The sequence below is a fragment of the Aptenodytes patagonicus genome, chromosome 5 (assembly GCF_965638725.1).
Source record: "Aptenodytes patagonicus chromosome 5, bAptPat1.pri.cur, whole genome shotgun sequence".
NCBI classification, from domain to species: Eukaryota; Metazoa; Chordata; class Aves; order Sphenisciformes; family Spheniscidae; genus Aptenodytes; species Aptenodytes patagonicus.
The window spans coordinates 1968312-1987453 of record NC_134953.1 but is presented as its reverse complement, the minus strand read 5'-3'; the positions used below and the strand labels follow the sequence as shown (position 1 = coordinate 1987453).

General features: G+C 46.2%; 1 protein-coding gene across 1 annotated transcript; it reads right to left on the bottom strand.

The window, feature by feature from the left end:
* Positions 1-352: 352 nt before the first annotated feature.
* On the bottom strand, positions 353-17644 carry SNCG (synuclein gamma). Its single transcript, XM_076338050.1, has 5 exons — positions 17353-17644; positions 12192-12233; positions 11184-11311; positions 1931-2017; positions 353-744 (listed from the first exon to the last, which is right to left on the bottom strand). Exons 1-5 carry the CDS (start codon positions 17471-17473, stop codon positions 724-726), a joined length of 399 nt encoding a protein of 132 aa, XP_076194165.1. The 5' UTR covers positions 17474-17644; the 3' UTR covers positions 353-723.
* Between the last annotated feature and the right edge of the window lie 1498 nt (positions 17645-19142).

The following is a 19142-nucleotide window of genomic DNA, read 5'->3' as shown; positions in this document are numbered from 1 at the left end:
AGCAGAATAAACAGCAAAGAATAAATGCTAACCGAGCTCAAGGTGACTCCCATGTTCCTTTATAAAGCCTTCTGTTTTCCAATTTCCCCCATGCACTCTCTCTTAAACATCGGGGAATATTTAAAAAGTTAAATCTCTATTTTTCAGCCCTGAGAGACAGAAAGCTGGCCTACCTATGCTGTTGACTTCAGAAATACAATTTTTCATTATTCCCCATCTTTTACATCACGATCTAAGGCCATTACAGTCCTGAGATCCTTGTATTTTAATACCACACCTTTACAGGAAGAGTTCATCAGTTTGGAAGGCTCAACGTCTAAAAGGTGCAAATAAAACTGACAAAACAAAAAAACTTGTTCAAACACTTTTTTATTAGTTTAAAAAAAAATATTTCCACGATACCTAGAGATCCCAAGTGCCGGTGCAGATGGATGTGCGACACAGATCAGTGAGTCCGACCAAAACACGCAAAGCGAGCGGGTCGGGAAGCCACGAGGGAGGTGGGGAAGGAGACACACACCCTGGTACACGGCTGCACTTTACTTACAATCAGAGGAGTCTGGCTTACATATATTGTACGATTGGTTTATGAGGCAAGTGAAAGACTACAGAGCTGAATGTAGTTAGCCTACGGAGAGCGGGATTTTCCTGTTGGAGTGTCAGCTAATATTTCCACGTATGCTCTTGGAATGCTCTCTTTTGAGCTAGGAGTCCCTAAGTTGATTAATTGCCTTCATTTTCACCCTGTGAGAGAAGTAAGATAGGAAAACAGTTAAACATTTCCAGCGGAAAACATATATAAATAAAATCAGGAGAAAAATCAATGCTGGCAAGTCACTACATAAAAACCCCATAAACAACTGCATAACAATAAGGACCGTATGTGGTGCAGAAAATAAATGAATTACCCCTTCCTTCTGGGAACCAGACAGACTCCTGCTGTAACTCAGGCCTCCGGGGAAAACGAGGATGTGATTTCACTCGTGGTTGAGGTTGAGCTAACACGGGGCCGGGCTGGCACCGGCAGGAGTGTCCTGCTTTCTGCTGCCGGGTCTGCCTCCCGCCCCGACGCGCAGCCCGACATTAGCACTTGTGCAGCCATGAAGTCAGTCGGGTTAGCGGGGCTCATTTTTGGGACTGGCAACCGGGGGGGGACGATGGCTGGCGGAGGGTGGTAGGTGCAAGCCGAGACTTTTGGGAGCTTCAGGCACCGTGAAAAGAGTCTGAGCTTCAGAGAAGCTGAAAAATGGGGAGTTTGGGTGCAGACAGTACTGCGGGCCTTGTGGGGTGGGCAGCCAAAGGCCTTAGGACCAAAACTGTAAAGGATATACCACGTGAGAAGCGTTTGTCCATTTAAAGCATCCATGTTGGACAATAAGAGGTCATCCTCCCTTGTTCGAGAGCTGAAATTGGCCCAGAGACTGACATTTGACCTAGGGCTTCAAAAGGACTTTGCAGGTAGAATAGATCAAAAATTAAAAGAACTAATTTAAATGTGGAAAAACCTAACTTGTTGTCTAAAAATCTATAGAAAAATCTAACGTTATCTAAAGCTCTTCTAAAGCATGGCTGCAACCAGGAAAAAGCTATTCCATGTGATGATAAAACCATAGGAAAGCATTAACTATTATATGTCTGTTTACACCCCAAAATCAGCCCAAATCAGGCAGCAGTTCAGAATCTGTCCAATCATGGCAAAGTCTTGGTCCCAAAAAACGAAGCGGCAAAAGAGAGAGCCGATGAGCTCAGGTTTTGGTCAAATAACTCATGAAAAGTGGGAATACCGATGGGCTCGACGTGCGGCAGACCTATAACCACAGAAAGCAAAGGGGAGATTGTCCCGGGGCAAACCAGTAACGCAGAAAAAGTCCACGTGCGGCCTCGAGAGCCCGGGGACCGCGGGGCAGTCATGGCTGTGGCATCACCTTACCTCTCCGCCTCTGTCTGTGCTTGCTGCCGGGGCCCCCTCTCCCGCCGCCCCCGGCTGCTCGGGCGGCTGCGGCGCAGCCAGGTCCTCCTGCCAAGTCACAAGCGAGATGTTTGTCCTTACCAGCACACGCAGAGCCATCGCCCTAAGCTCAGACAGACTACTTGAGCAGACTGCGCGAGATGGGTTTGAGCATTACACGTGAGAATAAAATGCCGGGTTCAATAGATGGCAAATATTGCTCGAAATCCATTTTTTGTGCAGCTTGTTAGAGCAGATGTCTATGAAAAAGCAATTCAATTTCTTACAGCCTCGTTTAGGGTCTTTTTCACACAGAAAATCAGTTCTTTTTCTGAAGTTTTCTTTCCCGTCACTGAGACCAAACAGAGCTTTGACTCCTTCGGTGTGAAGAGATTTGGGAGCAACAAATAAATTTACCTGGAGTAAGATAGATTATGCCTAGCCTTTCCCTACATTATCTTACCCTAAGCACTCATTGCATAGACTAATACTAATTTCAGATACAGCAATATTGTGGTGGCATTAATGTCATGCCTCAGATAAAATTTCATTATGAAAGGGTAAGCTTTCCTTTGTGTTTGAAGTCCAAGCATTTTCATAAGCACTTCGGGCTCTTTTAGCTACTTCCTCACATCTTTCAGCTACCTTCCTATTCAAAGAAGAACAGAAAAGATTAGATTACCAGGCAATTACTTTAAACGTGATTTGGCCACGTGGGAAGAGAAGACAAAAATCCTGACGGTGCTGGATGTGCACAGGGGATGGACAGAAAGCAGAAATGCACCTTTGTGGAATCAGTCAGCAAGAGCAGGGGAAAGCAGAAATAGCGGGACCTCTATAGTCCAGCCCCGAATCGCCAGGGAACTCGGCTAAAATTACAAAGCTGCTCTGTTCCCTTTGAGCACACGTGCCCAGCAGCATCCCTGAGTTTTTACTCTCTTTTCCCATATGTTGTGGTTTAACCCGGCAGGCAGCTAAACACCACACAGCCCTTCGCTCACTGCCCGCCGCTGCAGCGGGATGGGGGAGAGAATCGGGGGAAAAAAAGTAAAATTTGTGGGTTGAGATAAAGACAGTTTAATAGGACAGAAAAGGAAGGGAAAAAAATAATAATGATAAAAGAATATACAAAATAAGTGATAGTGATGCACAATGCAGTTGCTCACCACCCGCCGACCGATGCCCAGCCAGTTCCCGAGCAGCGGTCACCGCCCCCCAGCTAACTCCCCCCCAGTTTATATACTGAGCATGACGTCATATGGTGTGGAATGTCCCCTTGGCCAGTTTGGGGTCAGCTGTCCTGGCTGTGCCCCCTCCCAGCTTCTCGCTGGCAGGGCATGAGAAGCTGAAAAGCCCTTGCCTAGTGTAAGCACTGCTCAGCAACAACTAAAACATCGGTGTGTTATCAACGTTGTTCTCACCCTAAATCCAAAACACAGCACTGTGCCAGCTGCTAGGAAGGAAATTAACTCTCTCCCAGCCGAAACCAGGACACCATATGAAGTCAGGGCCACCATAGAAGGAACCTGAGACATATATTACGTAAAGGGAAAGTCAACTTTGCATGGAAGGGAGATGTATCATTTGAATTTCAATACTTTGGAAACACAAGGCCACCACTTTCCCTGGTGCTGCTGTTGATGCAGTGCAAATCAAATGTCCCTGTCAAACCTATTGTAAACAGAACTTTATACTCCGTGTGTTTTGGGGGACTCCGCTCTTCATTTTCATGCGTGTCCTTATTTTCCTGTCCAGTCACAACTGTTCTTATCAGTAGGAGAACACCCCCGCTGCTGTTGGGAGCGAATTAGGGAAGAAGAGGTGATGTGAAATAAAAAGGAAAAAACAGACATATTTCACAGAGTTACATAGATATAAGGTAGATCCCATGAAATTTAAGCTGGAAATTGGGCTTCTGATCCATCATTTTTGGCAGGAAGGGGAGCCGGGAGATGGAAGCACCACAACCTGGCTGTCCTGCCATGGGCTTCCTGCTCTCCACACAAGCTACCGTAAGAGATTAATCCACCAAAGAAAGAAAATGGCCAAAATATGAGCCGCAGCCCAGTACTGATGTCTGCCGCAGCTCCAGGCATTCCCTTCACCTCCCTGCCGAGAGTCAATTAGTTTGTTTATAGAGCGAGCCATGCACCGGGGGTGTCCCCATATGAAAAGTACAGCATGATTTTTTTTTTTTTTCTCCTAAGAAACGTGCCCTTAATTTGCATCGCGTTGTTGGCTGAAATGATTCTCGCTAGTATCGGCCTGATCTGTGTTAAGTAAACCCAGGTAACCATCATCAAATTGTGCACATCACGGAGACCAGTTTCTGGTCTCTGGTTCCCGGCGCAGCAGGGACCCGACGCTGCTGGGGACAGGGCACCGCTCTGATGGAGACACTTAGCCGCAGCCTTTCCAAAACGAGTGAACTCTCCTGGTGTCAGCAAACAGAGCTCACTACTCTGAATTTATGGAGGCTGATCTGGCCTCAGGATCCAGTCTGTGGCTTTAAAAGACTTCATACGCGTATAGGGCCATATAAAAGGGACTACACCTTATAACTCAACAGTGCACGTTAGGTCAAAGCAGGTAAATAGCCTCAAATTGTATTTTGAAGCTTTACAAGCAGTTTTTTTGACAGTTGAGTGGAAAGAAAAGAAACCTGCAATGCAAGCCAAAGACAATAGCTGCAACAGCAGGCGCTTCGTAGGTTTTTTGCAGGTGGGGTTACCAGCTGCCGTGTGAAATCGTGAAGGTGAATCAAAGGCGACTGCCTAAGGCGCTGAGCTGTGTTGGGAAAACCGGGGGACAGCTCATAGGAACACAAGGACAAGTGCAGGGCACCCCATCTTTCTACAGGGCATGACCACCTACTCTTCCTGTGGGCAGGGAGCTCGGCTCCGGCAGATGTGGAAACAGTCATGGAAAAGGGGATCCCTTCCTCAGGACCATCCTCAGGACACTGCATCCAAGAGTGATGGGTGGGCTGAAGAACCCCTGTTCAGCTAATGTGCTGCTTATTATATCCCTTAAATCGTGCTCTCTGCCAAGACTCTGCTCCAGAAGGATAGAAGTGACTCATCCATCTATTTTTAGAAAGGGAAGCAACCATGTTTCTGGAGAGTGTTTTTAAACTGTGGTGGAGGAACCAGCACAATCGCAGGATGAAGAGGTGTCAGGCTGTGCTAGGGACATCGCCACACAGGCCTTTTCTCACGCGCTTCCCACCCTGCCCAGAATAGCGAGCCTGCGGTGAGGAAGGGCTGCATTCTTCAGCTGGGCGTTAGCTGGCTGGGGATTTCGGTGACTAGTCAGGAGAACAATATACAGAGGAGGACCACGTGATTTAAGGGTCTTCACTTTGGAGGAAGAGCCAGAAATTCCTGGGTGCCAACCCCAGCTATAACGCTGACTCCCAGCGTGATGCTGGGCTAGAAAGCAAAGGTGAAAATCCAGCTTCTCTGGAGGACAGCAAGAACTTTGCCGTCCCTTTCAGTGTTCATCTCCTCGTTAAAAGGGATGAAATGTTCTAAGGGAAAGGCATGTTGCAACCATGAAGTAATTAGTAACGCTCATCCTGCTCTTAAACAGCAAGCAGACTTTTTCCCCCCCTCAGAAATTATGTATTGTCTTAGAAAAAGTATTTAAAATTAAAAAAAAGATTTAGTTTGTTATGGGCTGTTTTCTTCTTTTTTTTTTTTGGGGGGGGGGGGTGAAACTTTTTGGCTGGAGAAGAGAGAAAAACAAAGTAGTTTAACATAATAGTTAAGTGAAACACAAGACCTTAGAATTCATTACAGGTATACTATACAAGTTTTAAAATATTTTTTATATATATAAAAATACATTTGTATATAGAATATATATACTATAGAAGATTTATATATAATGAAAAGCTCAACAAATTAGGACCTGCCATTTATAAAAATATTCCTGTGCAATGTTAAGAGGTCTTACTATAGGCTTCTGGGTTCAGATATTTTAATATGTTTTTTAAAACCAGATTTTAAAAGTCCACAGATTTGGAAAAAAAAATTAATTACAATTTGATTCTTCAGATTTCTCTATTTCACAGGTTCTACGAAATTCCCTTGTTCAGCTCAGCGACTGTGTTGTATGTTCCACTGGCTGAGCCCATACATGAAATGGAATTTACATTTTTATCCATATTATGTTATAGGCCAGTGGGTTTTTTTTTCACCATTCCCAAAAATTCTGAGATAAACAGCCTTATCAGGATTATCTTCCTTATCTAACAGAGAGAGCATGCAGAGTCTAAATGTTGGGTGCTGGAACATTACTCATCAAAAACTCAACAAATTCAGTGGCAAGCAAGATTTCTTTTTTTATTATTATTATTTTAAGGCTGTAAAACCAGAGAGACTCACTGGCAACCTAATCTGCTACAAATTTAAGAGCCCACAATGGGACATCAGTTGCATAAGGCGGAGAAAGGTTCAGCCTCCTGTAGTGCTCTTGACCTTGGGCGTTGGAGCAAAAGCAATGCTCCTTGGCAGTATCCCCAAACCACTCCCTTGTAAACCCTCAGGCAACCTGACAGGTCCTATGGGCAGGCTGTCCTGGATGGGTTTCGGGCTGAAAGTTCTCAGAGTGATGCTGACAGCTCTGACTAAGAGGTCAACTCGTGATTAAAGTGAGAGGACCCACCGACAGGACAGACAGACGGGCGCGCAGGATTCCTGTCTTACCCTACAAATCCAGGTGGACTCTTGGGGTAGCTTTGTTTTCATCCAGCTCACAGCCAGACTCTCAGGGTTTCCTGGGGCTGCTTATACAAATAATACATATTTGATAATGTTTACTTTATTATCCTACAGGATTACTGGGGCACAGCCTTTAGCCATGAAGCACACACACAGTCTTGTAGATTTTAGCCACTAACTCAGCTATTCTGCATGTGAAAAATGTACGCCTGGATGCACTAATGAGACTGAGAGGGAAGCACAAAAAAAGTGCCTGTAGGCAGAGTATCCCACCCCACGCTGCTTTTGCAGTCTCCCCTGCTCCATGGGACGCTGAAGGATACCACCGGGATGCGTCACTGCATCAGTGAAGTACAGTGAAGCTTGAATACAAAGGATGAAGCCTGAATACAAAGGGGAAGAGCTTCAACTATTTATTCTACTTAATTGTAAGGTAGTTTGGCTGTTGATTTCCCTGCTCCTCCTGCTTAGCAGCTCTGCCCTCCGCGGCCTCTCAGATGCCCTTGGTTGCTCTCTCCTAAATGGCACTCGCCCTGCCCAAACTAACCTAAACAGGGAGGTCACTCATCAGTTTCTGCTTCTAATTCCTTTGGTGCAACTATCTTAGCATCAGTGGCGTCGCAGGGTTTAAGTGAACAGAATTAAGGCCATGAACGCCAACTGTTCGTATTCAAAATGGTTATGAAAGCAATAAGCTGCAGTACGGGTACGGTACACATGTGCTAGATCAAGCGCAGAGAGAAACAATGTGATCCAACGAATACACCCAGCGGGTTGCACATAACTGACGACTGCTCAAATAATTAATGGAGTGAAAGAACAAAAAGATCAATCCCAATTCAAAATGACAGAGCCGTGAACTGACAACTAGACCATATAAAAACTGACAGGGCAAACAGATCTAAAGGGAAGATCCAGGTGGAGGGTGTAGGGAAGCATCAGCTACTGGGGAAATTCCTCCAGTCTCCGAGGGACATTTTGTGAGTGTGTGCGTGTGTGTGTCTGTGTGTATGTACACGTGCTCGTCCCCAGCCACGTGGTGGCTGCAATGCAGCAAACTTTGTGCTGTGTCATGCAGATGAAGAATTAATCCTCTTCTAAGACAGGGATATTTAGTGGGTGGTTATCTCACTGAAATCCCTTAATGTCCACCCCAGGGACTGGCACGGGTCCAGACCCACAGACACAACGCAGTACTGATGGGTCTCATTCCTTTGCACATCAGAAAAATTGTGGAGGGTTTACAGCCTTTTAACTTACATATTTTTTACTTAATACTTAAAACCTCCTCCAAATCAGTCGATACTTTCTTGTACTCAGTTAGCAGTGACCAGGCCAGTGCCAAAGCCCTACTAGGCGATGCCAATGTTACTCGAGGTTGCTCTCGTCTGGTGCTTGGCACCCCTCCGTAGGCGTAGAGTTACTTCAGCCCCATTTCCTTCTGCCTGGCTCCAAGTGCTCCCGCCGAGGACAGCAAAGAGCAGCGGGCTGCCAACTGCCCCACGTGTGTCCACATTTCAGCACCTGCCATGTTCCACGAAGGGCTGGATTCTTCCCCACGACCAAAGTCGCCATCCAATACACCCACAGAGCTCAACCACCCTGCAGCTGCTGCCCCAAGCAAAACTTAATCCAGAATCCTTAGAGTTCCCCACTCCTTGCCAGTATGTGCCTGCCACTGATCCCAGCTGCCAAACGCACAGATTAAATGTCAACAAGCTCTCCATAATTGATACTAATACTGGGAGCGCTGAGCTGGGGACATGCCTCCTAGGCCACTCCACTCCCCAGATTCGAGTCATCTGGTAGCACTGCTCAGTGCCCCCCATGCATTCATGCAGATCCCCCGGTGCTTTGAACAACTCCCCTACAAAGTCAGCAGGGAACAATACTGGAGATAGTTGAAAACAGAAATAAGACATTAGCAACTGCTCTTTGCAATTAAAAAGAAGGAGGACGGGATGGAGCATGAGCAAGTCTCAGGACTGGATGCAACAGCTCTCTCAAACTTCAGGGGCTGGAATGCTTGTGTATAATTTCAGGATTGCAAGACTTCGACAGTAGGTATTTATTTTTTAAACATCTATCTGCTATACCTTATCACTCTTCTTAGTGTATCTATCTCCAGCGGGTCTCTCAAATGCATTACAGCGCCCGGTGCTGCTCTTGGCAGCCTCTGGCTCTATTTCCATTAGCAAGCTGTGCAGCACAATAGGAGCAGATCTGTAGAGAAAACAGCTGGTGCCGAGAGCCCAGCACAACCCCTCTACTCCTTTCAGGGCCCTCCCTCGGGAGCAGCTCTGGCCCCATGGCCATTAATCATTAGCAGCTGGGATGCACTCAGAGCTCCATCTTCCGTGACATTGCTGTCCAAAAGGTAACTAGTGGATGCAACTGAAGTATGGTGAATGAGGATGACTGGAAGATTGGCACTCCTAATTTAAGCTGAAGTAAAATGCTAGAGTAAATAACCCCTCTCTTTCACAGAAACAAACATTTTTCCTGAATTTCTTTCTCCTGTGACTTCTTTTGCCTTGCTTTTCTCCTTCTGTTTTCATTCTGCTGCCCACCTCTGCTATTTGGCATGACACCATGATACTGTATCCGAAGCAGTTTCCTGGCTCCCTCATTTAGTCTGCCCTTTGGCATGGGCCACAGCCCACTTTTTTATTTCTTGATCAATCCCCATTTTAACTCTAAGCAGGTGGACATCAATAGAAGATTCCAGAATGACAGTTCAGATGCTTAATGCTTTAACCCTCTGGAAAACTCACGGCTTTTGTATATTGCCTGCAGTCCGCATAACCCAGAACCATTACTAAGGTGAAGGAATTGCTGATTTTCTAAGGGATTATTTGCACAAGGATGGAAACAGGTAACGTCAGCCGGTTTGAGCTGTGAAATTACCGCCTGTATGTTGTAGCCCATCAGTCTTTGAGAGAAGGCTCTCACTTAGGACAAAAGGGGAAGAGGATTGCTGCTGCTCAGTCCTTGCCAGAAGGGGAGACAGTTTGGTATCTGCAGGACGGATTCCTGCCGTCAGCAAATTCCTAGCTCTCCTGGGTCAACCACCCCACACCTGGTCAGTCAAAAGGCAGGAGGGGGTAGTCTGGCCCCACGGAATTAGAAATCACTGTTTGCACTCCCGCAGCCTAACTGCTGTTCCCTGTGGGAATAGAGATTAATCTTATCCCAAGGGCTTAGCAGAACTTCTGTATCTGCCCTTTTCACATGCTTTCAGGAGGACATTTTGCGTCACTCGTAGCTGCTGTTCTCCTCTTTTGTTAGGCTATTCTCTCAGGATTTATATAGTGTGTAGAAGTTTTGTTTCACATCACAATGTGTTTACGTGCAGGTCAGGAAATTCATCAGCCAACTGTCTGAACAATTAAAACAATTTTGGCCAGCCTCGCTTCGCTTTGATTCTGGGTTTGGGTTTGTTGTGACTCATCTAGCTCATGTCGCTATCAACGCTACTGACCACAGCTCGCTGAAGGGGGGAAACGCAGCCGGGCTTACCACAGAGCTGCCAAGTGTGAGCCTCGTCTACTGTACAAATGGTTGCTGTTTGTTACCACCCGGTGAAAGCATCTTCTCTAATGATCAACTTTGCCTTCCTCTAGGGAGCTGTTCTGCTCCTTCACACGCCCCTTAATCCCCTCACTTGAAGCAACCCCGTTTGTCAAATTAGGCTGGAGGACAGAAGACGCCTTGTCCGAACCTGGCTTAATCTGTGCACAATTTGGGTCACGCGGGCCTTTATCAACCAGCACTTGCTTGTTGTCAAAACCAGCACAAAGAAGAGCAGGAGGGTCAGGCTCTCTGCCGGGACCGGGCTGTGCCTGAATTGCTGCTGCCCTCTTCTGCCTGCGGAGCTGCCGGGGCCGGGGCCAAGGCTGCGCGTTGCACAGGCACCGGCCAGGTGCAAGGGCAAGCGCTGAGCTCCTGCTCCTTCACGCCCAGCACGCCCCAGAGCTCTGACTCTGGCCAGATGCTCGCCGCAGCCTGGCTGTATTTCTGCTCAAGTCCCTGGAAAAAATGCTTTTCTACATTCATGAGAAAATGTGGAGCCGGACTCTTGCCAGCAGTACCCACCGACGGGACAAGACGCAATGGGCACAAATCGATTAACGTGTCCATCTGAACACAAGAAAACACTTCTTTTTTTTCCTGTGAGGGTGGTCAAATGCTGACACAGGCTGCCCAGGGATATTGTGGAGTCTCCATCCGTGGAAATATTCAAAACCCAACTGGACACAGGCCTGGGCAACCTGCTCTCGTTGACCCTAAGGGGGTTGGACTAGATGATCTCGAGGTCCCTTCCAAACGAAATGATTCTGTGATTATGTAGTAAGCATTATATAATAATATAAGTATTATATAAATGCAGATATTGCTGAAACCCTCTCATTGAATAAGTAAAACCATCAACTGTAAATGTTTGCGGGTATTTTAAATGTAATCCAAAGACGACTCTTCTGTCCTGCACATCACCAGAGAAACAAACATACCTTTTTTACAACTCCTGTAGTGGCCACGATGGTCTCTGCTCCTTCTACAGTCTTGTTTGCCACTGTGTTCACACTGGCTACTACAGCTTCTCCCACCACATTGGCCTGCTCTTTGGTCTTCTCAGCAACTGGGATTTCAACAAAAGCAGAAAGTCAATGAGCTAGGCACTGCCAAGAGGCTGCCAAATTCACTGGGACAATAAAATGATTGCATCGAGGTAAGAGAAGAAATCGGCCCTGGTACAGTCCTTATTTGGATTTTTTTATGTGAGATCACATCTGAATGTAGATCATGTACACAAGGGTTTTGTCTGACTCAAAATGCTGCTCAGAGAGCCGCACTGCAGCCTGTCAGTCTTTGTGGGCAACTGGAGAATGAAAAATTCACTGTAGGATACTGAGACAACTGTGCAAATAAGGTATTTTGCATTGCAGACTGCGTATGACCTCTCTCTGGGTACCTTCCCTTTGATTTAATACACCTGGCTGGGGGGGGGGGAGCAATTTAGTCACGAAATTCTCCAGGGAAAGGATCCATTCATCTCTCTTCAAGGCAGTTCAGAAGGCTGCCCAGCCTTGGAGCTTGGGATACCTAGAAAGATCCCTTAGGGTGCCTGACTCTGTGACTGCCTGACAGGAGTCTCCCAAAGACCACAGTTCTGGTCCGACAGGAACTGGTGCAGGTAAACCCCCTCTGCATGCTGGGCAGCTCTCTTGGCATCGTGAGATGTCTAAATTGCTGTGAATCATCCGAGTCTGCCAAGTGACATTTGTTAGATTTTTTTTGACCTGCTCTACTGATTAAATATTTTCTCCCATCCACGTGCACGGCAAATGCCAGACCCTGCACCATCGCTCCTGGCAAGCATCCTCCATTCATCAAATGGAAGGTCACACAGATCCGCGGTGTCCCCCAGAGACCTTCCATTTGGCAGCAACGATGGCCTTATCAAGAGGTCCAGCAACACATGACAGATTCCCACGTCCCTCTCAGGGCTGTCCTCTTACCTGAGGTCACACTTTGCACTACGCCTTCCTTGGTTTTGGTGCCTGTGAAAGGAAACACACGGTCCATCAGTGCTACCTGGCAAAGAACCCTCTGGCTTCTGGACATGGATGGCTTTCTGTTCTTACTAGGTGCGGTGGGAGCCATGGTGCTGCCGGCACCTCCTGCTAAGACACAACCCATTTATAGACGCGGCAGAAGGGACCAGCTTCCTTCCCCCGTGAAGTCAATGAGTACCTTTGTGTCGGGAGTTGGGTAACTTCAACCACAAATTGTCCTGAGATGCTTAGACCTGAAAAATCTTGATTATAGCATGCTTAAATAGGAAAAATTGTCCGGGAAATACTTCCAAAATGTAAAGAACAGTTGAGCGGAGGTAAATCAATGTTAAGCTAATTGTAAAAATGAATGTATATTAAGTGACCTGGTGAAATCTCACCTACTTCAGTCTTTCAAGGCGCAGAGTCCCACCTGTGACTCTCCCCTGCCTTTCAGCAGGACACTTGGCTGCAGTGGTCATTTCAAGCTGCATTCTATACCTCTAATAAAGACTCTGGAGAAACTTGAGGCTGAATTTACAGAACAACCACCCTCCTACTACATACCTACTTACTAGATTCCCATTTTGGTGCCTCAGCCTAGGCTGTAAGTGCCTGCTTGCAGCAATACACAGAATGCAGATGGTTTTATCTCAAATTATGAAAGTACACCATATGTATGCTTACATTGTAATTTATCTCGCTGTTCTCAAGGCAGAAAAGCTAACAGGATGTGAGGGCATTCAGTTTGCACCACAAGTAGCCCTTAAGGAATAATTAATATCTGCAGTTTTCCTCCAAGCTTGAAGTGACCTGCTATACGTCCCTTCTGTTTGTATACTGCAGCATGTATGTTAAATCATATGGTAGATGGGCAGCCCCCACAGTAACTAGATGCTTTTTCACTTTACAAAAATAAAGGATCAAATTTATCTCTGTTGGAAGTTAAATAAACACCACGTGCCAAAAGGCTCCACTGGTCCCACTTTACTGTATTTTGTAAATCATCTGCACCTATACAGGCTCTTTTAAAGTTTCCTATACGGATACAACAAAAGCATTTTTATGGCCAACTGTCAAAATGATAGAAATAGAGCGCCAGGCAGATCTTCAACTCCAGAGGTACTGGAGCATCCATGGGTGTGGTGGGAGAAATCAGCTACAAACCACATCTCGTTCTCATTAACAGCCTGAAAAACAAAACAGGTGCAGCGCCCTGATAACGACAGATCCAGCCCAGCTCTGTTCTGCCTGATACATGTTATGTATTATTGAATGTAATTCTCAATTGTTGATTTATTTTGGTGGTTGTAACAGTTGCCCGGGGAAGAACAAAGCTGTTCTACTACAATATGCCCTCAGCAGTTCACTCCACCCTCCTGAACTGTGTTAAAACAGAAGAGGTGAAATCTCTGTACTTTATACTCATTACTGCTGTAAACAGCAATTCCTAATGACGCATATGATACGTGTGCACTGCTGTAAACTGGATTTAATAATGATGCCCGTGATATACAAGTGTGTACAGAAGCACAGCAGTGAGCAGAGCAGATGCAAGTCTCAAGCCGTGATCGTGAGCTCCTGAACGGGCCAAACGCACACAGTTCATTTCAGACGTCATCCTGCTTCAGTTTCCCTCCCAGTGCCATTCCAATAAATGCCACAATATTGATTTGGCGTACAAGATCTTCTCACATCAGACACAGATGTTCAAGCTTAGCCCTTCTTTGCTGTTTTTTGGTCAAAGAGCAGCTGTTAGGTAGGCAAAAATATATAATTTGCTGTACCAGCCTTGCATACATTTCAATTTTGCAGTAAACATGCTTAGTGAGACAAGAGCTGTACTTTCATATATTTTTTTTACCAGACTTCTGATTTAAGATGACTATCTGGGCTCAATTCTTTTGCAGGGGGAGGGGAGCGGGTGGGTGCCATATTTTCTGATGGAAAATAATTCCAGGAAGGAGGGATGCAGGTAGAAGAAAAATACCCGAATCCATTTCACGGCAGAAGCAATGGCAGTGGGAAGTGCCGCCGCTGGGGAGAGCTTGCCTCATCTTCCTAACCCTGTCTCCTGAACACACCCAGTGACTCAGGCTCAGCATCCATTATGCACCACATGAAACCTGACCTTCGGCGTATATCCTCGCCAGCAACCCGCATCTGTTGAGTCAGAAAGCAATCATCACCTGAGGCTCAATCTCATTTCACTCATTAGTCCTTGCCTGCAGCTTGTGTGCACAGAATTAGCAGTTCACGCATCCTGCCTCTTCTGAGTGCTGTGAGTCATCTGAGAGAGCTGTGGTATCGCAAGGGTGCGGCTGAGGTGGTGGAGCGCTGTGCAGTGGGAAAAGAGTTGTAGTAGAAAAGGATATTATGATGCGCTGTAAGTCCTGCAGGAGTTCGCGCTGGAGTCACTTCATTTAAGTAGAGCTTGGTGCGTTGGGGCTTTCTGCGACATGCATGGTCGAAAGCCGTTCTGGAAAACTAGAAGTGCATTCTTTGTTGAGGCTTCCTGAATTACAGTATTAAACAGTACTAATGACCTTATACTCAATACTCTGACGCAGCTTTGCATTAACTTCATTAAACAACTTCGGCATCGCTTATCCCCCTATTTAAACCAAATAAAAAAGACAGCCCGTTGAATCAACTTCTGGATACACATCAACTGTGCAAGAACCCACAGCCACTTCGGTATACCCAGAGGCTGTTACCGTTTGGAGAGCAGACCGTGATTTTTACTAAGTGCAAAGGTGGCCCCTGCTACAGGATTTCTCTCTCTTTTCGTGCACCCTCTACCCTACACGCTCAGCAAGCCACGCAGCGGGGCAGGAGCACCCCACGCTCGTGACTCCCCCGGCGATGGCAGCATCTCTAACCAGCCCAGCTGTGAACCGCATTGCAGTGCTAGCACAGGAGGGAGGCACCTCGGGCTCTGGCATGGCTTGTGGGAACTGAACCTGCGTGGCTCAGAGAGGAGGGACGAGGTGGCCGCAGAGCCCCGATGACACCATCCGCTCCAGGCGGATGCCTCTGAATGAGCATTTTTTTTCTCCTGGGGCAGCAGCAAGTGACTCACCAGATGTGGTGGTTGTGCCCAGACATCTGGAATCCTCCTTGGAGAGTCAGTGATGAGTTAACACAAACCTGAATAAAAGTCAGGGATCCACTTAATCCATCCTAAGCTTTGGGGTTCACCCCTCTTTCCTGGCTTTCTGAAAAGACCCTCAAGCTTTTATACAAGTATTATTTTCTCCTGGCATCAAAAATTCAGGTTGCGTCACGTAACAACGCTCCGGACCAAGCTGCCAAGATAGGGGTCTGCAAAGGAAGGAGCAAGGAAGGAACAGCTCAGGTCTCTGATTAACCCTTCATGTGTCACAGAGTGAGAAAAGGTGGCACAGACAACACACTCATCACTCCCGTTTTAATCAATATACCTGGGCTCCACCTTCTCTATTTAAAAAGCAATTCTCTGAGATAACCAGCATCTGGCCTTTGCTTTTCCTGCCTGTGAAAGACTGAATATTCCCCAAAAGGGCTGAGCATCCCCCAGCGTGCAACAGGAACTGAATCAGCCCCAAGGCAAAGCACTACCCAGTGCATGACAGGGCAGGAATTGGCAGTATACCAAAAAACCCAACAAACCAAAACAAAAAAAGAAAAGGAGAAAGCACTTCACCTTCACCTTGATCCTTATTTGGTCCTCATTCAGAGATGTACATTTTAAGAAGGCTTTTAGAAAACTTTATTGAAAAGGTTGGAATCTCATGAGCAGACTCTACCTCATGGCTGTGCAGAGATGTAAAACAGCCCACAGCATGGAGACGTACACCATGACTGAACAGAGATGTGAGGAATTACGTAAAAAATTTGGAATAATCCTTTCTGACATCGCTCAAATCAGGAAGCAGCCAGAGCAGTAGGGATGCCACAATTTGACACCTGGATGTGATGTTTCACAGGCTGGTGTTTCAGTTATTGTGGTTAGTTTAATTATTTACAGGGATGCTGTTTACCTTTTTTCTTGTGAGTCAGCTTCAAATTGAAATGTGAACTGTTACACACGTTCATTCACAGCATGCCAACAGTCGAGCGTTTAAAATTTCGGGATGAAGACATTACCGGATCTGCCACACGTAAAACTTGTGTTTCATTTGTAATTTACAAATATATATCAGTAGCTATTGCCAATATAACTGTTTTAAGTATAGTAGCTACATACAGCCGTGGATGTTGCAGCATGATAGCAGGAAGAGCCTGCATGTAAACTTTCCTACTAAAAAAACCCCCTCACTCCCACATCTAGCAAACATAAAAAGCTGTGTGAGATGCAGTAATCAGCACCGAGGTAATCAGTCTTGGGAACCTAAGACTTCATAGATTTTATAGTATCTGGAATATCTGACCATCCAGCCATATAATTACATGTGCTAGATAGTGGAGATAGCAGGTTTCGAGGGTGACCTTGAAGGGAAGGTTTCTGAAACAGCACATTAACTGTGAGAGAGGTCTCTAGCAGGACATCAGGCATGTTGTTTTCCAGACCCTATCCTTCGGGCAAAATGAATTTGGGTATCCCTTGTAACGCAAGATTAATGTGCACATGGGGAATGAAACAGGTCAGTGAACAGGAGAAGGATTTCAGGATAAAACAGTATGTTTTTGGGGAAACAGATGCATCCTGCAGTCCCCACTTAATAACGCTGCTGGCTCCTCTCAGGGACCTCATCAGCGTGTCTCTCGCAGCGTGGCGGTGATGCGGAGATCAGCAGTGCTTGGCTGCTTGGAGAGTGAGTGACTCACCCTGCAAACAATCAGCGAATAGTCATAACAGAAACCTTCCACCTGGGCATATGCTCCTCAACATTGCATTAGTTCTGCCTCCCCTGAAGTAGCTGCCATTTCTATGTTTAATTTGCAGTTGGGGAAACTGAGGCGCGGGGAGGATGTGGCACCCCAGGCTTACACAGCCACTCCGTGGCAGAGCTGAGGATGTTATCCAGACCTCCTGCCATTCACTCCCAAGCTTTAGCCACAATATAATTTCCCCAGACTTTCTCAGAGACAATCTATGCGGCAGTTCATGCTCAAACGTAGACTGAAAATAGTTCTCTCTTACCTACATACATCACCCCTTCTTTAGTCTTCTCCGCAGCCTCCGTCACTCCCTGCTTGGTCTTCTCTGCAGCAGCCACCACACCTTCTTTAGCAATGGAGAAACCTTTCTTAAAGACATCCATTCTTGCTGCTTGCTAGGGTATTACCTGGGCGATCTGCGTGAGGGACAGCAGCAAAAAGCGCCTCAAGACTGGGACTGCAATACGCAGCCTTACCCTCGGTGGATACTCGGTTTCTCTGCCAGTCTCTGTCTTTGCTCTTACTCCTCCGCTGGATGAAGGCAGTGTGGCAAACCTCACAGACTCTGCCGGCTCTTATTGCTGAAGTGCGCTGCAGTGTAGCCAATGCCTGTGAACAGCTGATACTGAAATATTAATGATATGGATCTGCTTGGGAAGATTTAAGAAGGGAGGGGGAGAGGAGGAGGAGGACGACATTGGTACGTAAGGGACTGTCTGGAAAATTTCCAGACAGATAAAGCTTTTAAAGTATGCTGCAATGCTCTCACTCAAGGATGCTCTCATGTGAAGAGGAAAAATTTTATCTGAAGAGCTGAGTTCCTGAAAGGGCATCTCCCCAAGGCTGCAGCAAGAGGCAAGCACAAGGGTTCCCAGAGGCTGGAGAGCATGTAAAGCTGGTGGCGTTTGTAGCAAGCAAACAGGGTCAGGTTTCTTGGTCTGGCAGTTACCAGAACCCATCCTGCACAAAACCATAACAAGAACATTTTTTCTAGTAAATGCTGAGAGAAAAAGGGAACCAGGTGGAGATTGGTGCTCAAGTGAAGGGAGCTGGAAGCCCCACTTGCCATGTTTGTCAAGTCTGAAGTTGGCCCCTCAAGGCATTTGGTATAAATTATGGTTTTTGCTCAGCTGCACATCCCGTTACAATGGTTCATTTCTGAAAAATCAGATGCCTGTTGGGGGAAATCCTGTTTCCTATTTGTTTCTCTGAGCTGCTGTAGACAGAGCTCTGCCGCTGCAGAGGGAGACGACATTTTACACCAACGCCATCACTCACGTCGCAAGTCTGTGCCGCAGAGCACAGCAGGGCGAGAAAATCATCCAGCTGAGAACTGACTGGGGAAATCTTACAGTTTGCACAGAGGATCCATCCAGCCTCAAGGCCTCGCTAGGAAAAAATACCAAAACGTATGATCATTAATCACAGTTGGATATCCTAAGGTGCTTAAAGTTAAACTCAAGCTAAACTGTTTTCTGAAGTAGCTGTTGTCCCACTAGCACAAACTGAAATTCAACACAAGCACCTGTGAAAGCAATTGCTGGTGCAACAAGGTGATTATTTATTTTTATCATTATTTAATGGTGTCACATCTCAAACTACGGACGCCGTGGAGCACTGGTCTCTGAGCACAAACCCTGACCAGCTTTGGCTGCTTTTCCTTACCTGCCTGGTAAGGAATACGAAATTGAGGGGTTTAACGGCGTTATGGGAGGGTAGCACACCGTAATGTCATGAAGTGTAGTGGTCCATGAGCCACTGCTGCCGCAAGTTATCAGCCTGGAAGGGTCAGACGGGGAATGACTACAGAGAAAAGACAAAAGTAAAAAATGACATGTCTGTACATACATGCAGACATGTACACAAACATAGTTCTTACTGTGGAAGTAAGCTTATTTCTTTAGTTTTGGGGAGTGGGTTTTTTTACTCCATACTGAAACAATTGAAAGACTGTTGATCTGGAAAATAACATACAGATTTCTTAATCTTTTTCTCACAAATGGGTCTCCTTACTTATAAATGAAGAACAAATTTCCATTTGAATGTAGAGGA